Consider the following 24,904-nt stretch of genomic DNA (forward strand, 5'->3'; position numbering starts at 1 on the left):
CAAAAAATATGATTACATTTATTATATAGCATGTAGATAAATTACAAAAACATGTGACTACATCTATGAATCTTAGAGCATAATGTTGAGTAAAAAACTAAATAAAAATTAAGCCCAGAAGATAACATATAGCACAACGTCCTTTTCATAAATAAATATATTGCTTAAGCATACCTTATATATAGAAGATAAAGCTTAAAAAGTAAAGAAGAGGCCGGGTGTGGAGGCTCACGCCTGTAATCCCAACACTTTGGGAGGCTGAGGCGGGCAGATCACGAGGTCAGGAGACCGAGACCATCCTGGCCCGCATGGTGAAACCTCATCTCTACAAAAAATACAACAATTAGCTGGGCGTAGTGGCACATGCCTGTAATCCCAGCTACTTGGGAGGCTGAGGCAGGAGAATCCCTTGAACCAGGGAGTCGGAGGTGGCGGTGAGCCAAGATTGTGCCACTGCATTCCAGCCTGGGCGACAGAGTGAGACTCCGTCTCAAAAAACACAAAAGTAAAGAAGAGATTGATAAGCCCAATATTCAGGATGCCAATTACCTCTGGTACAGGCAGTAGATATACATCATTAGTAATGTGCTAGTTCTTAAGGTAGGTGGTAGGTTCACAGATGTTCATTTTACTTAATTAAATATATTTTGAAAATTTATTTAAAGCTTTCTGTGGTAAAATATATCACAGAGAAAACCACATAAAATGACTATAAAGTTTAACATTACTATAAGGTGATTAGTTTTGTAACCACCACCTAGGTTAAGAAGGAGAATTTTGCCAGTTTCCCAGAAATGCTTCACCTACCCCAGCCCAGTAAAACCTCCTTTGCAAATACTCTTCATAGCGCTATCCAATATGCTCTTTATTTTTACCTTTTTTAAATTAAAACAAAACTTTTTAGGGACAGTGTCTTGCTCTGTCATCCATGCTGGCGTACAGTGGCCCAACCACAACTCACCGCAGCCTCTAACTCCCGGGATCAAGCGATTCTCCTGCCTCAGTCTCCTGAGTAGCTAGGACTACAGGCATGTACCACCCTGTCTGGCTAATTTTTAAAATATTTTTAGTGATGGGGTCTTGCTATGTTACACAGGCTGGCCTCAAACTGCTCGTCTCAAGCAATCCTCCTGCCCTAGCCTCCCAAAGCACTGAGATCACAGGTGTGAGCCACCACTCTCAGATTGCCCTTTATTTTTTCATGAAAGAAATTACTGAAGAGGACTAAAAGAAGTTTTAGTAAGCATTCAATAAACATATGTTCTTTATAGTTTCCAAATCAGTAAATATAGACATCCCTCATTTTTAAGTAGATTTATGTATTTTATTGGACATGCTGTAATTTATTTAACCAGTTCCCTATTGGTAGACATTATAATTATTTCCATTTTCTTCTGCTAGATTAATGCTTGAAAAAAGTGTGTGCCTCCCAAAGACTATGATGAAAGTTGCCTCTGAATAAAACTCGAACAAACCATTAATCATTAATTCTTTCCTTACTTGTATGCTCTTTGGATGCTCTACTATGTTATCTATAAAATAAAGTTTGAAGTGAAAAATTAGGGTAAAACATTTTATATCATTTTTAAAGGAGGTATATATGGATGTACTTACATATGTATGTTTAAATTTACATACCGTAACATTTATTTTTTTAAAAAACATCTTATTAATTTTAACAAATCCTTAGTCATATAACTACCACCACCACAGTGAACATCCAGGACAGTTCCATCCGTTGCCAAACAAACAAACAAAAAGCTTCTCCCAAGTTTTAAGTCCAGACACCTACTGATCTATTTTCTGTCCTTAGAGTTTTGACTTTTCCAGAATGTCATATAAATGTAATAATTCATTAGATATCCTTTTGTATCTGGCTTCTTTCACTTAACATAAAGCATTTGAAATTCATTCATATTGTGTGAATCAACAATTTATACCTTTTTGCTGTTGAGTATATTCTATTGTATGTATACTATATTTTGTTTATAAATTCCCCAGTTGGGGAACATTTGGGTATTTCCCATTTTGGGTGATTACAAATAAAGTTATTATAAATATTTGCATATAGGTTTTTTGTGTGAACCTAGGTTTTCATTTCACTTGGATAAATACCTAGAAGTGGGATTGCTAGGTCATGTGGTAAGTGTATGGTTTATTATAAGAAACTGCCAAACCTTTCCATAGTGGCTGTAGCATTATTGCATTCCCACCAGCAAGTGTATGAGAGTTCTAATTGTTCCTCATTCTTGCCAGCACTGGTATTCTTTTCTATTTTTTCTTTTCTTTTATTTATTTTTATTTTTATTTTTTTTTTTTGAGACAGAGTCTTGCTCTGTCACCCAGGCTGGAGTGCAATGCCATGATCTTGCCTTACTGCAACCTCCACCTCCCGGGTTCAGGCAATTCTCCTGCCTCAGCCTCCCAAGTAGCTGGGATTACAGGCATCCACAACCACGCCCTGCTAATTTTTTGTATTTTCAGTAGAGACAGGGTTTTGCCATATTGACCAGGCTGGTCTTGAACTCCTGACCTCAGGTGATCCACCCACCTTGGCCTCCCAGAGTGCTGGGATTGCAGGCATGAGCCACCACACCCCGCTCTTAAGTCATTCTAATAGGTGTGTAGAAGTGGTTCTAATTTCCATTTTCCTAATGACTAATGATATTAAGTATACATTTATTTATATATTATTTTATATATAATCTTATATAGTATACATATTTTATTTTATATATGTGTGTGTGTATACACACACACACACATATTTTTTTTTCTTTTTTTGAGACAGGGTATCACTCTGTTGACAAGATTGGAATGCAGTGGTACAATCGTAGCTCACTGCAGCCTCAACCTCTCAGGCTCAAGCGATTCTCCCACCTCAGCCTCTGTAGTAGCTGGGACTACAGGCCATGCCACCATGCCTGGCTAATTTTTTTTTTTTTTAATTTTGTAGAGATGGGATCTCCTTGTGTTTCCCAGGCCAGTCTCAGACTCCTGGACTCAAGTGATCCTCTTGCCTCAGCCTCCCAAAGTGCTGGGATTACAGGCATATGCCACTGAACCTGGCCTTAGTTAAGTTTTTATGTACTTATTGTATATCTTCTTTGGTGACATTCAAATCATTTCACCCTTTATAATTGTATACTAAGGAATTAAACAATTGTTTAATTGTTGTTTATTTTCTTATTGTAAGGTTTTAAAAGTTCTCTTTTTTTTTTTGAGACGCAGTCTTGCTCTGTTGCCCAGGTTGGAATTCAGTGTCCTGGCTCACTACAGCCTCTGCCTCCCAAGTTCAAGCGATTCTCCAGCCTCAGCTTCTTGAGTGGCTGCAATTACAGGCATGTACCACCATGCTTGGCTAATGTTTGTATTTTCAGTAGAGTTGGAGTTTCACCATGTTGGCCAGGCTGTCTCAAACCCCTGACCTCAAGTGGTCCACCCACCTTGGCCTCCCAACGTGCTGGGATTACAGGTGTGAGCCACTGCCCCAACCTTAAGAGTTCTTTATTCCAGACACAAATTATTTATCAGATATTGATTTTCAAATATTCTTTTGAAGTCTGTAGCTTGTCTTTTCATTTTCTTAACTGTGCTTTTGCAGAGCAAAGATTTTAATTTTGATGAAGTTTGATTTATCAATTTTTCTTTTATGGATCATGCTCTTGGTATCACATCCAAAAACTCTTTGCATAACCCAAGATGTAAAGAATTGTCTTCTATGTTTTCTTCTACACATTTTGTAATTGTATATTCTATATGTAAGGTTTATAATCCGTTTTAATTTTTATATAAAGTGGGATGTATAGGTTAAGCTCATTTTAGTTTTACATGTAGATGTTCAGTTGTTCCAGCCCCATTTGTCAAAAAAACCCATCCTTTCCCCATTCAATAGCCTTTGAATCTTCATCGGAATCAATTAGTCATATTTATGTGGGTCTATTTCTGGACTTTCTATTCCATTGACCTATGTGTATATCCTTTTGCAAATATCACACTGATATTTGTTTTTTCTTACATTTTTATTTCAAAATCTAAGGACATCTTATAACCCAGAAATATTTTTTATACCTTGTCATGTCTTAGAGGAAAGACTGGTCTTTCTTTTTTCATTGATGTTTTTCTTCTCTCTTCATACTCCAGAGGTAGATGAAAACCAGGGGGACCACAATGACCATGGTGATGTCTGAGGTCATTCTGGGGCACAGACCTCAGCCTGGGTTACTCCACTTGGCCTATCTTTAGATCCAAAACTACTTCTGCTGACTGCTGAGATATACAAAGGAGAAGAATTAGGTTGGGGAAAGGATTTCTATGCTAAAACATGTCTCCATGCAGTCCTCCTACACTGAGCAGAACATGAGTCAGGTGCATAGAGCAGAATTTTGTCCTAAACCAGGAACTTCAGAGTTTTCTGAAGAATGTGGCTATGTAAAGCACCTCCCACCCCACCCGTACTTCTCAAGTACATTATGTGGCAAGTCTGAAAAAACTTACACTTCTGTTGTTAAATGTGGGGGATAAAATATAAACTTAGCTTAAAGAGGAAGCTGTCTTGGGCAATGCAAATGATTTATTGTGTGAAAGTGTTCCTGAAGATGTGACAGGTGCTGACTACCATTGATGCCTGGTTGCAATAAAATGCAAAGCTCCCTCAAGAATTTTTGCAATGCATCAAGTTAAGTGTTTTAATCTAGCAAAAGGACCTGCATGTATAAATTTTTCATGCTTTTGCCAAGTGTTTTGCCCTTTAGTTTAGTTAAGGGCCCCAAATGAATGGAAAGCCTGTGTTGTCTGCTTAATTTTGTAGCTGTGGAAACCTTCCAGTTTTGTCCTTTGTCTAATACCTTCAGGAGCTCAATGCTAGATTGAAGCTTAATTTAATAACCATGTGGCATGTAAAATAGAAAACCAAACATCTTTTCCTTAACATACAGCAAAAAAAACAAAACAAACAAAAAAAAACAAACAAAAAAAACACCTCACTCATGGATGTAGTGTACACATGCCAGTGGATATATAGTCATAACTGCAGTCATTGGTAGCACAGAAATAAATATGCATTGAAGACACAGAGATGAATTTGAATTCTGGTTCCATGAGCTACCATTCTTTGACCTTGGGCAAGTTACATCACTTCTTTAAGCCTCAGTTTCCCCATCTGTAAAATGTGGATAGCAACATCTACCTTGCAGAGTTGTTGGGAGCATGAAATGAAATGATGGGCTAGCCCAGTGTCTGACTTACTGCATTTAAGAAATATCAACTATTACTCTACTTCCCAGTGACAGTCCAAATGCAGACCAATGTTATAACTCTACTTCTCGAACATTAATATGCATGCACATCACGGTGACCTTGTTAAATGCAGATCCTGATTCTCTAGGTCTGGGGTAGGCCTGAAATTCTACACTTCTACCTAGCTTCCAGGTGAAGCTGAGGACAACACTTTGAAGGGCAAGGTGGTAAAAGATGTTTGCAAGTGCAAATGTTAATTTGTGTAACTAATGGTTCCCAATACTGTCTGCACATGAGAAGCTCCCAGGAAAAGAAAATTTTTAATGATGCTGACCTCATCCCCAAAATAATTTAATTTTAACAGATCCAAAGTAGTGTCTGGACATTAGTGTGTTTTAAAAGCCTCCCAGGTGATTCCAACGTTAGCCAAGATTGAGGCCCTCTGCTTAGTGAATCTTATTTGTAGCTGGGCTTGAGAAAAAAACCTCTTCATAGAATTGTTTCCAACAGTGTTTTGATTGACTCTGTAACTTACAATAAGCAAGAATGTTTCAGGATTTCAAAAATGTATTGCATTTCCTAAACCCCTTATTTTGTATGGAGTAATCAAGCTCAAAATTTGCACGTCTTAGAAACTTTACTTGGGGCAAAATTAGACCAAATAACAATTAATCTTCTAGGTATTCTGAGCTATTCAGACACATGATTCACGTGTGCTAATTGCTGTTTTCTCTTGTAAATATTAGCTGAAAAATGTTGCCTGTCTGAAAAGGAGCATACTTTATGCCTATCACTCCTGGCACATATTCTTACAAAGCAGACAGGAAAAACAGGAAGAAAATGGACTTTTATCAAAGGCCCAGGCAGTAAAGAGGGGAGTTCTGCTGTAAACTAAGGGGAGTTCCAGAGGAAGTTATAGGCGTTCCCTTTCTCATGAAATGAAAGCATAGTGCAGTAAATAAATTTGCTAAATAGATTCAACAGAGTCTCTACCCAAAGTCATCTATTTAATTCTTGTTGTTACGCAGACTCAGCAACTAACCTTCCTTGTAAGTCCCATTTTCTTCCCTGTTTCCTATGTGTCATATGTAATTAAACAAGAGAAGAATTATAGAAAAGTAAAAGTAGTAGGTAATTCTTGAACTTGGCATGTGATTACTACATATTTGATGAATAGTTGAATATTATTCTTCAAGGACAGATCGGATTTGATATCAGGTGGCTCTGCATTAAGTTATAAGGGACTTAATAACTCAAGTATTTAAGGATGGCTTCCATCATAAAGGGATCTGCCCTGAAGAGGGTCCCATTACGGAGATTCCGAGGTGAGAGCTATTCCAAGTGTGCAGTGGAATAAAAGAATCATACAGGAAATCTCTTTTTACATGCATTATTTCAGGTTCTTTGCAACCTGGCACAGCAAGTGCAGATATGATTAGCACTGTTGTACACACATACACTCACCTTATAGCCCTGCCCCTGTGCCCCTCCTGCACAAAAGAATGCTGGGCACACATGAACTCCTCTCTGTAGAAAGGCACATTAATGTTCTAGCCATAGTTAAAACAGGGAATAGAGGCAAGCTATAAATGTTGGTCATTTGAAATAAATCTCAGGTTTGTGGATATCACTATCAAGTGTGCTGTGTGGCAATTAAGAAGGTCAATTTGTGTGATCACAGGCAAGTTGCAGTTTGATTAAAGGAAAGCAGAGGTGAATATATAACCAGGGTCATCCTTTCTTTCTCCCTCTCTCTCTTTCTGTCATTTATTTGCCAAGCTCTTAACTAGAACTTGGTATGTACTACATACTGGATATATCAAAGCAAACTCAGCCTGGTCTTTGCCTTCAGAGATTTGCAGGATAGTGGGAAGAAAAACTTGAATCAGAGGACAACTGCAATGGGAATCATTCAAGCAGCAGAAAACCCAAAAGTTACTTATACTGTGAAATCTGATCAGAGAACGGACTGTCCTGGTTAGTAAAATATCCTGGAGGATAAAGATTGACCATGCATTCCACATATGAATTACCACTTTCCCAAGAATTAAAGATACGAAAGAAAGGAACGAACATTTGCTGAGTGCTTACTGCCTGACAGATCTAGGCACTTCACATGTAACACCTCGTCCAGCCTCCACCATAATACTGAGAGGTAGAGTCCAACCTCATTTTATAGATAAGGAGGCTGAAGCTCACAGAGATTAAAGGATGGACTCACAGTCAAAGGACTCCTAATTCTGATAGTCAGCATTTGAACCCAGGCTCACCTGTCACTGTATCCTATGCTCTTGCATATCACATTTTATACTGAAACAACTTCTTGAATAGCTAATGCTTAGAGGAAGTCCCCAAATATTTGTTGAATGAATGATTTGATTGAATGAACGAATGAAGCTCTACTGAACATAATTTGATCTAATCTTCTGTGATTATTCCAAAACTACTTCAAGATTTTCCTATATCTCCATCACAATGAATAACCATTCATTAATGATGGAAGCAGCCTAATTTTGTCATTTTTCACACTTTATTGATGTAAACACTACCTTTACTAGTTTGGCCACTCCTTATGCATTTTTATAGAACTATTTAGATCAATTCAACTTTTAAAAAATAAAACCATATACCCCTGTGGTAGATAAAAAACAAGTATCATTTGCACTGGTAAATAGAGAATAGGAAGAAAAATAAACGCAATGAAAATAAAGCAGTGTTATCAAATCCTACCCAGATACTGTTATCTGCCTGGAAGGTTCCTGTTTGATTAAAAGGAAAAATAGCCAGTGTTAGAGGTGTGGAAGTCTAGTTGCAAATTATATACAATTGAAGGAAATATAATTGAAAAGGGAACAAATTCCTCTCTGAATAATTTAACTCCCTTTAGGCTTTGATTCTGCCTCAACTAAAATCATCTTACATACTTCTAGTGGCGTGTCCCTCACATTTTGGTAAACACTGAGTGGAAACCACGGATTTTGAAGTCAAACATCTGACTGGCTCTGGATTTTAAATTTACTAATGCATGTCCTGAAGTGAACTGCTTGGAGCCAGTTTCCTCAACGATATAACCATAATGACAAAACATGTTTCATGGTCATGTTTTCAGTATTAAACAATATAGTTAAAAGTTCCTACTACAGTGCCTGGCGTGGTACATACTAGGTATACATTAAATATCAGTTCCATTTTTCCTTTCCCTTTATTGTTAGAAAATAGAAAGCATCTACAGTGGGCTTGTATGATGTGGTGGTTAGAAATACCTGATCTGATTCTGGCTGTGCAATCTTAGGCAAGTTACTTAACCTTTTTATGCCTCATTTTTGTTTTCTGAAAAACAAAAAGGATAGAATATTATTACCTACCTTGCTGGCTTCTAGGAAGACTCAGTGAGACAATGTGTTAGCAGAGTGTCTGATAATTGTAAGAACTCAACAAGTAATAGTTATTATCACCATCACTGGTGAGAGGAAGTGATATTTGGCAGGAAAATATATAATCAATATGGATTGAGGAAAATGAACCTGGAGAATAGGATGTGAAGGTATTTAAGTAACATGAGCTCAGAGCTTGATGGTAGGGAAGTCGTAAGGAAGCATTTTGTTCTTATATGACATACGACCTGGAATGACCGTAGGGCTCAGGGGGTCAGGGACTGGAGGTGGGAGAGGCCTCTGAGAGCAAGCAGTGTTGTCCACCAGAAGCTCTTGCTGGGGTGCCCAGAGAGGAGCAAAGGGCAGTCAGCTGCCCAGGAGGGAATGTTTGGAGGAGAGAGCTACCTCAGATCAGCGGGTCAAGAATCCCACTCTTGCCCAGATGGATGGGGCAAAGGAGAGAAAGGATTCACCAAGGGAATGTCGAGATAATGACAGGTGCCTTTTGGAAAATGGGGGTGAGATGGGTCTCAGGTCACACTTTGTAAGAACTGGAATGTAAAGTAAAGGCAGACAATGGCAAAATATCTTGTTTTCTTTTCAGCTTTATTCACGGTGACAGTCCCTAAGGAACTGTACATAATAGAGCATGGCAGCAATGTGACCCTGGAATGCAACTTTGACACTGGAAGTCATGTGAACCTTGGAGCAATAACAGCCAGTTTGCAAAAGGTAGAAAATGATACATCCCCACACCGTGAAAGAGCCACTTTGCTGGAGGAGCAGCTGTCCCTAGGGAAGGCCTTGTTCCACATACCTCAAGTCCAAGTGAGGGACGAAGGACAGTACCAATGCATAATCATCTATGGGGTTGCCTGGGACTACAAGTACCTGACTCTGAAAGTCAAAGGTGAGTGGTGTCAAGGACTAGAATCCATGGAAGCATCTCTCCAACAGAGGACCTGCAAGTCACAGAAACCCATTAAAGGTAGCTCAAGCAAAAACAAGAAGGCTGCTTTTAAGGAGACAGAGCTATTTCAGAGAAAACGAAAGCATCTGCTCGGAAATAATTTTTGACATCTGAGTACAAAGCAGCTGAAGTACAAGTGAAAGGAGGTAGGAGCTATAGGAATAAAATGGGACTGGAGGAAGCCAGGAAAATTAGTCCTTGAAATGTGGGAGGGTTTGAAAAATAAGCTTTGCCTAATTCACAGTTCTCCCATGGAACATCCCTGACTTGATTATTAAGATACTCTTTTTCAATAGTTTATACCCTGAATCCAGAGTTTTTAAAACCATGGTTTGCTACCCATTAGTGAATTAAAATATCAATTTAGTGAGTAGCAACCAGATGCATGTTTCCCACCCTTTAAAAAATAATGAATAGAAGAGAATAGATAGAGTAGATCAGAAGACATCCCAGAGTAGTACTGAGTACTGTAAAACTAATTTCTGAGGGGGGTGTGTGTGTGTGTGTTAGGTCATGGTATAAAATTTTTTTTCTTACTTTGGATCATAAAAAAGTTACAAGTTTGGAAAACACTGCTCAAATGCAAGCCCTATTTATTGCAGATGAAGTAGCTGAGATCCAGTAAAGGGAAGTGGGTAGCCCAAGAGAGTCCCATGAAGTCTATAGCTGTCCCTGTTCCTCTGGATTCAGGTACCTCTGCATCCCAGTACAAGTCAAAACCCTAAATACAGAGAGAATCTTCACACTCTTGTTTGTTCTAGAAAAGGTGATTTGGGGAAAGACATATGACAACTATAAAAAATGGATTTTGCTTGTTCATTGGCTTATGGTCTCCGGGCTTGAGTGCTCTGAGATACACGATGCCAATATTTCTCTGGCCTCTCCCCTCACATGCATTGGACCTCAGATGGTCTATACTGTCTTCTAGAGGGTCTGTGGGTTTTGGCCCCAAAAAACCATTAACCTCGGCAGAAGTGTGTGACTTTATGATCTGGTACAAAGAAGGACAAACTAGAGGGACTGGACATGCGGATGAATTTGTGTTCACCCTTGTCCTTGGGCAGGTTATTTTGCCTTTCATAACCTCACATTTTGCTTATTTGTAGAAGAAGAACAATAGTAGTACCAATCACACAGGATTTTTGTCAACACTGAGAGAGATAATGAACATAAAGAACTGAGCATGGTACCTGGCATATAATAAGGGTCCACAGAGTTGGTTAAAAGACCCTCAGTTGTTACAGGGACAGTGACCTCCTCACACCTCAACCATCAGTGAGTCACCAGGAAAGCCATTAGCCTACATATAACTGTTTTCTATCTTTATTGCATTTCCTACATCCTGGCAGCAGCTGAGAGGAACTCTAGAATACTGAAGTTAGTCTGAGTTCCCTTAATGTAAGGCTGTACATTCTCAGGATGCCTTGATGTACTCAAATATCTGCAACCCTAAATCACCACCTCTGTGTTTATTGATCTCTATCTGAACACTGTATTAATGGGCCAGGCCTTCTGCCCATTCTCTCAAGCTGAGGACTGTCTCTCATTCCTGGGGAGGCACCCTGCCTACTCCTTACCTAGACCAGGGATTTCTCAGTTGTGGAGAGATTTGTTCCTTATAGTGTTGGTCATCAAACTGGGATATTTGGGGATTACAAAGACTTTTCAAGGGATGTATGGGCACAGGCAGTTTTAGGAAGTGAGTTTCCAGATCCTCATGTTCCCCAAATACTCCTTCCCAAAATTGATGAGCCTGAGAATGTGCACGCCAGGCAAGGCTCTTGGGATTCCCCTGAAACACTTCCTCTTGTAAGCCTACCACTCACTCATCATTTATACAGTCCATTGTCCCGGGGTGTAAAACCCTCTATAGTGTTAAACAAAAGAATGATTGGGAACATTGACACCTGATGGAACTGTTATGACTAAAAACCCTTTTGCAAATAATATGGTATCAAATTTTCTGCTTTCAACAACATTGAAGGAGGCTCTTATAAAGTTAATAGCTGATAATCAAAAATGAGTAATTTTTGCCATGTAAACCAGGTCAAAGAATGAAATGACATTGCTATAACAAAACTGCTACCATTCCCATTGATTTACTCATATAAACAAGATTCCTTAGCCCTTATAAGCTACAAAAAAATGAAAAATAGAAATAGAATTGATGCTGAATTCTATTATATAGAATCATTCCAACCATGTCATATGCTTCTTCAGATTCATGAATAATTTGAAAAAGACAGCCATATCCATCTTATTAAGAGACACATTTCCAATAAATTTTCATCTTTCATGTTTAATAATTATCAATATTCATAACATTTTACATTTTGACCAAATATGTGTTAATAATAATAGAAATTAGATCTCAATGCAGAAAACCTTGAACACTTAATGCTTCATAGTCACAAGAGAAAAGTTTTAATTTCAATAACTATAAATATTTTGTTGTTGTAAAGACATATAACAATAATCAATGCAAAATCTGTCAAACAAAAATATGTTACATTAAGACAAAATTCTGTAGGGAAGGTGAAATTGGAAGTGAGGTTCAATGAATGAAAAGAAACAATTTAGATAGTTAGAGAAGAATTTTTTCATTTAATAATTTATTTATTTTTACTTAGAGGGAATTGAATTCATCAAGTTCCTTACCTTAAAAAGCCTCTCTTATTTGTCTTATTTATTTATTCTCTTTTTTTCCACATTTTCCAGTCTCATTCCCCTTTTTTAACACAGGAAATTATTCCAGCATGTTTCATACATATTCTTTTGTTTGTAAGAGCTTATTTAAAATATGTAATATTGTTTTAGATGCATATTTTTTTTCTTGTGGAAACTATATTGTATTATGTACATATATTTTAGAAATTGACACATTAACTAAGTTTATTGTGAAAAGATGATTACAAGCAATAACAGACATACAGTAGAAAAAAATCTGAAGTTATGTGCACCTTCTTTTGAGACCATTTTTTTGGGTATATGTGAAATGTATTTTATCTTTTTTTAAATTGACAATAATTGTACATATTTATGGGGTACCTAGTGATGTTTCAATACTTACAATGGATAGTGATCAGATTGGGGTAATTAGCATATTCATCATCTCAAATATTTATCATTTCTTTGTGTTGAGAACATTCCACGTCCTCCTTCTAGCTATTTGAAACTATATACTGTTGTTAAATATTTGTATGTATTTTTCAAGGATGATGTTGTATATAAAAGATAACTTATTTTATATTTAGATACCTTTGGATACATATGTAAGAGTAAAATAATTGTTTTACTAAAAAAATTCATAAGATGCTGAATATTATATGTTTTTCCAGTATAGAAACCTATGAAAAATTCTAAGAATCAACTTAATAGGTGAGAAGAGCATACTGTATCATAATTATTTTAGGAGGAAACAATAAAAAAGTTGAAGACCATCACTAAGAGTAGGCTACCCTGATCCAGGGTCTCTATAAGAAGCAAGATAGATCTGGGGCCCCAGTGAGGGTTCCAATGAATGAAGCAGGACTAGAAGAAGGACATGTTTTTATCTTAAAATGCCTGATCCATGGCATAAAGCTTGAAAATGGGTTTGTTTATAGCACCTTCGTTGACGTCTGGGCAGAAATTCACATCAAATATAGTGAAAAGAGTTAATTTGAAAAGGACAGAAAAAATTATGAGGTGGAATGACTGGAGATTCTGGAAGAGACAGTGATAAAGGACTGTGGTTTCTGAAAAGCCAGGTGGCATCTACATTACTGGGGGCAATCCATCTGAGGAAGGGGCGAGAGCATGGCCAAAGAACAGAGAGGCCCCAGGAACCCAGGGGTCTCTCAGAGGAGCTGGGGTTGAGAACTGGTCTGTGCAAAGGTTTCCAGACAGGGTCACAGAGGAGGCACTAAAAACAAGAACACCAAGGGCCAAACCATCCTGAAGGCCTGGGCAGATCAGGAGAATGGGAAGAGCCAACACCAGGAATGTGCTGAAGCTTACAGAAGTACTTCAAACCAGAAACAATGAATTTAAACTATGCCCTACAACAGATAGACTTAACAGATACTTACAGAACATTCTACTCAACAATTGCAGAATATACATTCTATTCATCAGCATATGGAACATTCTCCAAGATAGACCATATAATAGGCCACAAAACAAGTCTCAGTAAATTTAAGAAAATCAAAATTATATCAAGTACTCTCTTAGATCACAGTGGAGTAAAACTGGAAATCAACTCAAAAAGGAACCTTCAAAACCATGAAAATACATGGATGTTAAATAATGAATGATCACTGGGTGAACAATGAAATCAAGATAGAAATAAAAAACTCTTTGAACTGAACGATAATAGTGATACAACCTATCAAAACTCTGGGATACAGCAAAAGCAGTGCTAAGAGAAACGTTCATAGCATTAAATGCCTACATCAAAAAGTCTGAAAGAGCACAAGTAGGCAATCTAAGGTCACACCTCCTGGAGCTGGAGAAACAAGAACAATCCAAACCCAAACCCAGCAGAAGAAAAGAAATTACAAAGATCAGGGCATAACTAAATGAAATTGAAACAAAAAAATACAAAAGAGAAATTAAACAAAAATCTGTTTATTTGAAAAGATAAATAAAATTGATAACCAAGAAAAGAAGAGAGAAGATCCAAATAATCTCAATTAGAAACGAAATGGAGATATTACTACTGATATCACGGAAATACAAAAGATTATTCAAGGCCACCATGAATACCTTTACATGTATAAACTAGAAAAGCTAGAGGAGACGGATACATTCCTGAAATATACAACCCTCCTAGATTAAACTAGGAAGATAAAGAAACTATAAACAGATCAATAACAAGCAGCAAGATTGAATGGTAACTTTTAAAATTGTCAACAAAAAAAAGTCCAGGACCAGACAGATTCACAGCTGAATTCTATCAGACATTCAAAGAAGAATTGGTCCCAAACCTATTGACACTATTCCACAGGATAGAGAAAGAGGGAATCCTCCCTAAATCATTCTATGAAGTCAGTAGCACGCTAATACCAAAACCAGGAAAGGACATAACAAAAAACGAAAGCTACAGACCAGTATCCCTGATGAACATAGATGCAAAAATCCTCAACAAAATAGTAGCTAACCAAATCTAACAGCATATCAAAAAGATTATCCACCATGATCAAGTGGGTTTTATACCAGGAATGCAGGGATGGTTTAACATCCACAAGTTAATAAATGTGATACACCACACAAACAGAATTAAAAACAAAAATCACATGATCATCTCAATAGATCCAGAAAAAGCATTTGACAAAATCTAGCATCCTTTATGATTAAAACCCTCAGCAAAATCAGCACAGAAGGAACATATCTTAAGGTAATAAAAGCTACCTATGACAAACCCACAGCCAACATTATACTGAATGGGGAAAAGTTGAAAGCATTCTCCCTGAGAATTGGAACAACACAAGAATACCCACTTTCACCACTTTTATTCAGCATAGTACTGGAAGTCCTGGCCAGAGCACTCAAAGAGAAAGAAATAAAGGGCATCCAAATTGGTAAAGAGGAAGTCAAACTGTTGCTGTTTGCTGATGATATGATCATATACCTAGAAAACCCTAAGGATTCATCTTAAAAGCTCCTAGAACTGGTAAACAAATTCAGCAAAGTTTCAGGATACAAAATTAACGTACACAAATCAGTAGCTCTGCTATACACCAACATCAACCAATAGCTGCAAACATAAAATAAAATACTTAGGAATATACCTAACCAAGGACACGAAAGACCTCTACAAGGAAAACTACAAATCACTACTGAAAGAAATCAAAGATGACACAAACAAATGGAAACACATCCCATGTTCATGAATACGTAGAATCAATATTGTGAAAATGACCATACTGGCAAAAGCAATCTACAAAGTCAATGCAATCCCCATCAAAATACTACCATCATTTTTCACAAAACTAGAAAAAACAATCCTAAAATTCATATGGAACCAAAAAAGAGCCCACATAGCCAAAGCAAGAAAGACTAAGCAAAAAGAACAAACCTGGAGGCATCACATTGCCTAACTTCAAACCATACTGTAACACAATCGTCACCAAAACAGCATAATACTAGTATAAAAATAGGCACATAGACCAATGGAACAAAATGGAGAACCTAGAAATAAAGCCAAATACTTACAGCCAACTGATCTTTGACAAAGCAAACCAAAACATGAAGTGGGGAAAGGATACCCTATTCAACAAATGGTGCTGGGATAATTGGCTAACCACATGGAGAAGAATAAACTAGATCCTCATATCTCACCTTATAAAAAAATCAACTCAAGATGGATCAAAGACTTAAATCTAAGACCTGAAACCATAAAGATTCTAGAAGATAACATCAAAAAAGCCCTTCTAGACATTAGCTTAGGCAAAGACTTCGTGACCAAGAACCCAAAAGCAAATGCAACAAAGACAGATAAATAGTGGGACTTAATTAAACTAAAAAGCTTCTGCACAGCAAAAGAAATAATCAGCAGAGTTAACAGACAACCCACAGAGTGGGGGAAAATGTTCACAATCCATACATCTGACAAAGGACTAATATCCAGAATCTACAAGGTATGCAAATAAATCAGCAAGAAAAAAAAAAAAAATCCCATCAAAAAATCGGCTGAGGACATGAATAGACAATTCGCAAAAGGAGATATACAAATGACCAACAAGCATATGGAAAAATGCTCAGCATCACTAATTCTCAGGGAAATGCAAATCAAAACCACACTGCGATACCACCTTACTCCTGCAAGAATGGCCATAATAAAAAAATAATAGATGTTGTCATGGATGTGCTGAAAAGAGAACACTTTTACACCGTTGGTGGGAATGTAAACTAGTACAACCACTATGGAAAACAGTGTGGCGATTCCTTTAAAAACTAAAAGTAGATCTACCATTTGATCCAGCAATTCCACTACTAAGTATCTACCCAGAGGAAAATAAGTAATTATAAAAAAAAGATACTTGTACATGCATGTTTATAGTGGCACAATTAGCAATTGCAAATATATGGAACCAGCCCAAATGCCCATCAATCAGTGAGTGGATAAAGAAAATGTGGTATATATATTATACATACATATATATGTATATTACACACACACACACACACATACACACACCATGGAATACTACTTAGCTATGCAAAGGAATGAAATAATAGCATTTGCAGCAACCTGGATGGAACTGGAGACTATTATTCTAAATGAAGTAACTCAGGAATGGAAAACCAAACATTGCATGTTCTCACTCACAAGTGCGAGCTAAGCTATTAGGATACAAAGGCATAAGAACGATACAATGGACTTTCAGGATTTGGAGGAAAGGATGGGTGGGGGTGAGGGATTAAGAAACTACACATTTGGTACGGTGCACACTGCTTGGGTGATGGGTGCACTAAAGTCTCAAAAATTACCACTAAAGAATTTATCCATGGCCAGGCGCGGTGGCTCACGTCTGTAACGCCAGCACTTTGGGGGGCCGAGGTGAGCGGATCACCTGATGTCAGGATTTTGAGACCAGCCTGGCCAACATGGTAAAACCCCATCTCTACTAATAATACAAAAATTAGCCAGGCATAGTGACACACGCCTGTAATCCCAGCTACTCTGGAGGCTGAGACAGGAGAATCGCTTGAACCCAGGAGGCGGAGGTTGCAGTGAGCTGAGAGTGAGCTGAGATTGCACCACTGCACTCCAGCCTGGGCGACAGAGTGAGACTCCGTCTCCAAAAAACCAAAACAAACAAAAAAAACTTATCCATGTAACCAAACACCACCTGTTCCCCAAAAACTTATTGAAATAAAAAATAAATTTTTAAAAAAAGTACTTCAAACCAACAAAAAAGGCCCAAGAATGACAAGAATTCAACTTCAGCAAGTACAGGAAGGAGGCAGCATGTCCTCCATTAAAAGGGCCTTCACCCTAAGAAGGAAAAAAAACAAGGGCAGAGGAAGGAAACAGTCAAAGAGAAGCAAGGCAGGAGTGAAAAGACAACTGCACGTTTAAGCCTCTAAGGCCCAAGGAAAGCATTTACTAGAAGAGTCAAGTCTCAGTGTCTTTTTTTCCCTTGGGGAAGCAGAAGGGCATAAGAAAATCGGAGTCAAGAAAACAATGTTCTGAACTCTGCCTGCAGTAGCGGGAAGCCATTGGAGTAAAATAATACATGTTTTAAAAATAAAGAAAGAAAATTATTTTTTAAAAGAAAACAATGCCCTGAATTTCAAAGGGGGGAAAAGCTCCTGGGAATTACAAACTCGTTAACCTGCTATTCTTTTTCAGGTAATTTAACAGATGAATTGAAAGCAGTCCTAAAAGATTTAACTGATTACTAGAAACTTGCATAGATCCTCTAAGACCAAGGCATATAAAACTACATTTTTCCATTTATTTACTGTCATTATGACTATAAAACAGATACTACCATGTACACAGCTCATCTTTATTTCAGAAATTACAGCATTGCTTGTAACATATCTGTCAGCCAGCCAGAACAAACCAGGGAAACAGAAACCATTTAAACCTGTGGAAATCTAAAGCAGATAACAGTAATTCTTTTAATGAGGGAGACTGAGAAGCCAAACAGAGAACAGGGAAGCAATTCAGAAATTAGCAATAGCAGAAAACTGCTCCTTCCACTAGGCTATAGGGAAAAGTGGGAAGTCAGGGTTAATGGAGCTCAGGCATTAAAGTCACTTGACAGACACTGGAACCCAATGGGCCTGTACATTGGTATCTGGAGCCAGGGAAGAGATGCATCTTCTGCTGGGGAGGCCACAAAAGTATAGAGCATGGGGGAGAAATACCTTCCCTTCTCCCTCCCATCCACCCTCTAGTGTTCCTGTCCTGCTTCCTATTGGCTGTCATGTGCCTAGGCTATACAGGCCACAGGAATCTGGCTTCCTGCAACACAGAGCAGAGAAGAAAAAGTGAGAGATGGATCTGAAGGCAAACAGACCCAGGACGCACAAAGCACACACCTTGTGTATAAGGTGGTAAAAGGTGGGATAATAATATAGCTGACTAGATCTATAACAGACTGAACAGCTAGTAGTTGTTGAGTCAGGGACAACGAAGGCTGGTTGTGGTCTTGAGTCAACTTGGAGACAATCTCCAAGTGCTAAGGGGTCTGTTATTCAGGTTGTAAGGATATAGCCAACTTAACTGAGCAGCAGATCATATATTTAGCAAAACTGATCTTATGACCTTAGGTTACATTAAAACCCTAGATATCTGTGCTGCTCAGATAATACCTAGAATATAGATTGTGTTACAGTATCCTTTTAAAAGAACTTGGCAAAACTAAACTATACCCAAAGACTACTATCTGGAAATGGGTCTGAAGACTGTGTCTTGTGAGATACAGTTAAAGGAGGTAGGCATGTTTTACTTAGGGTTGAAAAGACTAGATGGAGTCTTCCCAGTTATCTTCAAATACCAGAAGGGTTACCTGCAATAATTGCTAACACTAATTGAGTTATGTTCTAGACATCTAATTTATTTATTTAACACCCTTGTTAAGGATAAGTATTGCTGTATCCATTTCATAAACAAGAAAACTGAGGGTTTAAGAGGTCGTATAACTAGCCCTTGGCTAAAGCCTAGTCAAACTGCTTAGATTCTGAACTCATGTTTTTAACTATGGTGCTTTCCATATGTTGTGTTACTAAACTAGACAAATACTAATGGGTAGAAGCTACAAAGAGGCACAATTTTGCTTGGCATGAAGAAAATCTTTCCAATGGAAGTTTAACTTGCTTATTGTATAATCATGGCAAAGACTGCTTCTAGAGGAAGTAGGAGTTTCCATTCATAGATGTTTTCAAGCAAAAGTTAATTATTTAGCAGGTTACTAATATCAGAAGATAAATATTACTAAAGATAACAAGGGACACTTCATAATGATAAAAAAGTGAGTTCTAAACACATAACAATCCTAAATGTGTGTCCATTTAACAGGATAGCTTCAAATATTAAACAACAATTGGCAGACTTAGGAGAACTAGTCAAATCCACATTTACATTTGAGATTTCAACTCATCTCTATTATAACTGATAGAACAATTAAGAAAATAGAAAATCTGAACAACGCAATTAGCCATCTTGACCTAATTGGCATATGGTATATAGAACGTACACCCAGCAACTGAAGAATACACATTGTTTTCAAGTGTATGTGGAACATTCATCAAAGCAATTATCTAGGAGAATTGCTGTAGAAGGTGTTTTTCATTGAGCAATAGGTCAGATGACTTGAATTTTTGGAGTACTTCCACCTCTTAAATTATAAAATTTACTCATCTTTTCCTAAGAATATCACCCTCAGTCCAGCTTCTCCATTGGGAAGCGATTCCTTTTCCGCCATCTCCCAAATAAGAAAGAGGCTATGGAGACATTTCTGATACTGCAAAAATGTAGGATGTGGGCTCCTGTCCCTTCCCCAAACCTTGCTGATTCTTGTAGCCGAAGAGCTCTCTCTCTGTCTCCCTATCTGCTCCCTCATGTATCCCAAGTCAAAGCCTCAGGCAAGCTCCCGATTCCTGGCATCCCTACTTCTGAAATCACTTCTCAACCAGGACACCAAGATCAGCTTCTTAGTCCAAGCCACCTGCAATAGTGGACCAGACCCTCACCTATAGTACTCTGCTCCTGTTCTTGTTCTACTTCATTCCCCAAAAGACTTGAGAGCTTACAGAAATAATCTACAGTATGATCATATAAAATGATTACAAAAGACATTGAACCAAAGGAAAATAAGTGTAGATAAACAACATAAAATGACAGATAAAGTGAGTACTCGAAATGCACACTTCAGGTACTGTTTGATTGTGAAAGATAGGCCAAAGTTTTGGCTTCAAGGAGACTGGTGAGTCTAACAGGTCAAGTCCTTCAGTAGACTGCTTCAGTGCCTGAATCGCCTCATCTTCTACTAGTGCTGGGTGTTCCTAAGAACCCCAGAGCATATTCCTCTACCTGCTTATCTTGCTCCATCCCTGGACATCTGCAATTACACAGAGACACATCCTCTTATGGTGATTCCAATGCAGAATGCATTACAAAATAGGAATACGAATTTTACCTACCTCATAGGGTCTGCGTATCATTTAAATGACATAATGTATTATATGTATTATGTATATTTATACATTAAGGGGAAAGATGTCAGAGCTTTTTGGGACATACCAGCAGGCCCAGCTGGGTGTGCTGACCACATGGAGACAAGAACTTCAAGGGAGAGCCCAAGTGCATGCAGGTTCTGGTGGATGTTTCACTGTGCAGTGACCCTGCTCTCTAGTGAACCCAGATCTAGTGCGTGTTGTTTGCCACAACGAATCAAATTGTCAACTCTTAACATTGAGACCCACAACACAGGAGGGGAACAGAGGGGCAAAAATTGTGAAGAAGGGCATGAACATTCCTTCTCTTCCACAGGATGTAAAAGGACGTGCCACAAAGCTCAACACATAGAAAACAATAAGTAAATCATACACATCAGATGGTTTTTTCACATGGTTGTTACCACTATTTTTAATGTGAAATTGCTTTTCACAAAGTTTGTACCTATTTATACTTCCAACAATTTAGGAGAAAAAAGTTGTATCACACCTCTGCCTTTACTTCAAGACTATCCTTACTTCAAAAATTGTATTGAAACTTAATTTATTAAAGGAGTATTTCCTACCTAATGAAAGCCAGTGCTCATTCCCTCTTCCTCTCAGCGAAAATCAACAGGTGACTTTCCACACTGCCTGGTAACTGCATATGGTATTGATATTTGTTTATTTTTAGCTATTATCTAAGACCACTGGAAGGTTTGTTCTTGTGGCTTCTAGTCTCTCAGAATATCATGTTTATTTTATTTATTTTTAAAGCTTTTATAAAGTTATAAAGTTTTATTTTAACTTTAAAATTTATTTTTAACTGGCAATAATGTATATTTATGGGGTACAATGTGATGTTTTGATCTATGTATAGATTATAGAAAGAGTCAGTCAAGCCAGGCACGGTGGCTCATGCCTACAATCCCAGCACTTTGGGAGGCCGAGGCAGGTGGATCACCTGAGGTCAGGAGTTCGAGACTAGCCTGACCAACATGGTGAAACCCCATCTCTATTAAAAATAGAAAAAATTAGCCAGGCATGGTGGCAGGTGCCTGTAATCCTAGCTACTCAGGAGGCTGAGGCAGGAGAATCACTTGAACCTGGGGGGTGGAGGTTGCAGTGAGCCAAGACCACGCTGTTGCACTCCAGCCTGGGTGACAACAGCGAAACTCTGTCTCAAAAAAAAAAAAAAAAAAGAATAAATCAAACTAGTTAAAATATCACATCACCAAGGTTTTTTTTTTTTGTGGTGAGAATGTAAAAAATTCATGCTTTTAGCAAATTGGAATACAGAATACATTATTATTAACTGTGGTCATCACACAGGGCAATAGATCACTATAACATTTCCTCCACTCTGAGACTGAGCAACATCTGCTCCATCCCCAGCCTCTGATAGCCACCTTTCTACTCTGTTTCTATGGGATCTACTTTTATAGATTTCACAAATAAACGAGATCATACATATCTGTCTTTCTGTGCCTGGCTTATTCAACTTAGCATAATACCCTTCAGTTCCATCCATGTTATCATGAATGACAGATTTTACTTATTTCTAAGGGCTGTATAGTATTCCATTGTGTATATATACCACATTTTCTTTATTCATTCTCTGTTGATGGACATTTAGGTTTGTTCCACATCTTGGTTATTGTGAATCATGCTGAAATGAACATACGAATACAGATATCTCTTCAACAGACTAATTTCAATTCCTTCGGATATATACCCAGAAATAGGACTGCTGGATCATGTAGTAATTCTATTTTTAGTTTTTTGAGGAACCTCTATACTATTTTCCAAAATGACTATACTTAGATCTCAGCTTTCTTGAGAGCAGGCAGCCATATCTGATTAATTCACTCTGCACATACTGCAAAGAAGCATGTGTGTGCATGAACTGTGTGTATTTGTGTATATGTATGTGTATGTGTTAGGGAGAAGTGCAGAATAAATATACCCAACTCTTGACTATTTATAGACATTATCTAGGTCTTTATTTTTTTCTCTTCTTAATCTCAAAGAAAACTGAGGAAAGGAGGAAGTAAAAAGTAAATTTTTGACTGAAGATGTCTGGAAAAAGTACCAAATAAAGTGAGATAGTGGGTAATCTAGTGATTTTTATTTTTCCATCCTCTTTCTGGCCCCCAATTGTGAAATAATTTACAGCACTATAAGAAAGAAGCCACAAATTGTGGTAGCTTAGACCACTGTTGAGATCTGGAATCAGAATTCCAATGTTCAAATATTGGTCCTACCAGTTATAAGCTCTATGACTATGAGCAAAATACTCAACTTCTCTATCTTCAGTTACCCTGTACAAAAATTGGGAATATCAACAATGCCATCTTTATTGCATTGTAAGAACTAAATAATTCAACATGTGGAAAATAGCATGATATCAGGGATATAGAGTGTGTTTACAAATGATAACCATTATTAATATTGATAGTGATAATTTTATTCATTTCACATGGCATTAAGTACCAAGCTCTATAGGAATCAGAAAATAAAGGCTTATTTCTTTTTCTTCTCTGTTGTTCAGCTTCCTACAGGAAAATAAACACTCACATCCTAAAGGTTCCAGAAACAGATGAGGTAGAGCTCACATGCCAGGCTACAGGTTATCCTCTGGCAGAAGTATCCTGGCCAAACATCAGCGTTCCTGCCAACACCAGCCACTCCAGGACCCCTGAAGGCCTCTACCAGGTCACCAGTGTTCTGCGCCTCAAGCCACACCCTGGCAGAAACTTCAGCTGTGTGTTCTGGAATGCTCAAGTGAGGGAACTTACTTTGGCCAGCATTGACCTTCAAAGTAAGAGCTGCCCCCACTTCCTAGGTCTATCAGTCAGGGTTCAGGCAAGAAACAGATGGCACACTTCAGTGACTGGAGGAGAGTGTAATAAAGGGACTATTTATGAAGGTGTGATCAGCATTTGTAGAAACTACAAAGGATAGTTCAGAACACTGGGGCTTCAATATTGGGAGAGTAATTACCGCTGTTGGAGAAGTTACTGGAATCAGAAGGCAACTGTAGGGAAAGCCCCATTTCACAGAAGCTGTAGCTACAGAATAGGGAAGCTGCCACCTGCAGCAACTCCAAAGGGTGGAAGCTGGATGAATGAATACCCCAACCTCATTCTCCTCCCACCCTCCAATCTCTTGCTAGTGCCTTCCATTGGCTGAACCCTGCTAGAAGTCAGAGAATACAAGGGTCCACTGTTGTATTCCATAAAAGTCAACTTCTCAGGGCTCAGAGCAGTGTTGAAGTGTACAGAACAGATCTGGAGAGGAAACAGAAAATATCTAGTACAAGAGCTAATCACTGTGACTCATGCACAGTGTCATGAGCCAGCAGAATGAATATTTCTTTGCTGTATTTGCTGCCAGTCAGCTGGTTATGGGGTTTTTCCAAGAAATTTGGTCTCTTACAAAATCCTTCAGAGCCTTGACTGGCTATGCTGGATATTTTTGGAAGGGATCCCATACTTTTGATCTTCATACACCAGCAGAATTTCAAACAATCTTGGGAGAATAACAACTTTTATCTGCCAAGTAAGGACAACAAACACCTAGTATCACAATCATTTCACAAGAGACAGGAAATCCCATCACCAAGTGCATATGTTTCCTAATGCTCCTATATCAAATTACCACAAACTTCACAGTTTAAGACAACACAGATTTACTATCTGATACTTATGGAGGCCAGAAAGCCAGACTTGAGTTTCACTGGGCTCAAATCAAGGTGTCAGCAGGATTGCAGAGGCCCTAAGGGAAGATTCCACTTTCCTGTCTTTTCTAGCTGCTAGAGGACACCTGCATTCATTGCCTTATGGCCCCTCCATCTTCAGAGGCAGCAACCCCATCATTTAGCCCTCTGCTTCTGTCACCAGATCTCTCTCACTCTCTCTCTCTCTTTTTTTTTTTTTTTTTTTTTTTTTGAGATGGAGTCTTATTCTGCCACCCAGGCTGGAATGCAGTGCCACTATCCTGGCTCACTCCAACCTCCACCTCCCGGGTTCAAGCAATTCTCCTGTCCCAGCCTCCTGAGAAGCTGGGATTACAGGCACATGCCACCATGACTGGCTAATTTTTGTATTTTCAGTAGAGATGGGGTATCTCCATGTTGGCTAGGCTGGTCTCAAACTCCTGATCTCAGGTG

The 24,904-nt window shown here is 38.2% G+C and overlaps 2 protein-coding genes across 5 annotated transcripts in view; one reads left to right on the forward strand and one right to left on the reverse strand.

Moving 5' to 3' along the window:
- The window catches only part of PLGRKT (plasminogen receptor with a C-terminal lysine), a 244,267-nt gene that overhangs the window by 160,582 nt on the left and 58,781 nt on the right, over positions 1–24,904 (reverse strand). The window contains exon 2 of one of the 2 annotated variants that reach the window (XM_017949882.2): positions 4,072–4,269. The exons of the other annotated variant lie outside the window; for it this stretch is intronic. The gene's annotated coding sequence lies outside the window, so the exon portion shown is untranslated. The remainder of the gene's footprint in view (positions 1–4,071; positions 4,270–24,904) is intronic. 2 annotated transcript variants of the gene reach the window in all.
- PDCD1LG2 (programmed cell death 1 ligand 2) overlaps positions 1–24,904 on the forward strand; it is a 60,291-nt gene that overhangs the window by 15,094 nt on the left and 20,293 nt on the right. For all 3 annotated transcript variants that reach the window (XM_017949879.3, XM_009188801.3, XM_003911732.4), the window contains exons 3-4: positions 9,217–9,522; positions 23,285–23,554. In XM_017949879.3, the coding sequence (XP_017805368.1) occupies positions 9,217–9,522; positions 23,285–23,554 (576 nt within the window). The remainder of the gene's footprint in view (positions 1–9,216; positions 9,523–23,284; positions 23,555–24,904) is intronic.

The sequence above is a fragment of the Papio anubis genome, chromosome 13 (genome assembly GCF_008728515.1).
Source record: "Papio anubis isolate 15944 chromosome 13, Panubis1.0, whole genome shotgun sequence".
Classification (NCBI taxonomy): domain Eukaryota; kingdom Metazoa; phylum Chordata; class Mammalia; order Primates; family Cercopithecidae; genus Papio; species Papio anubis.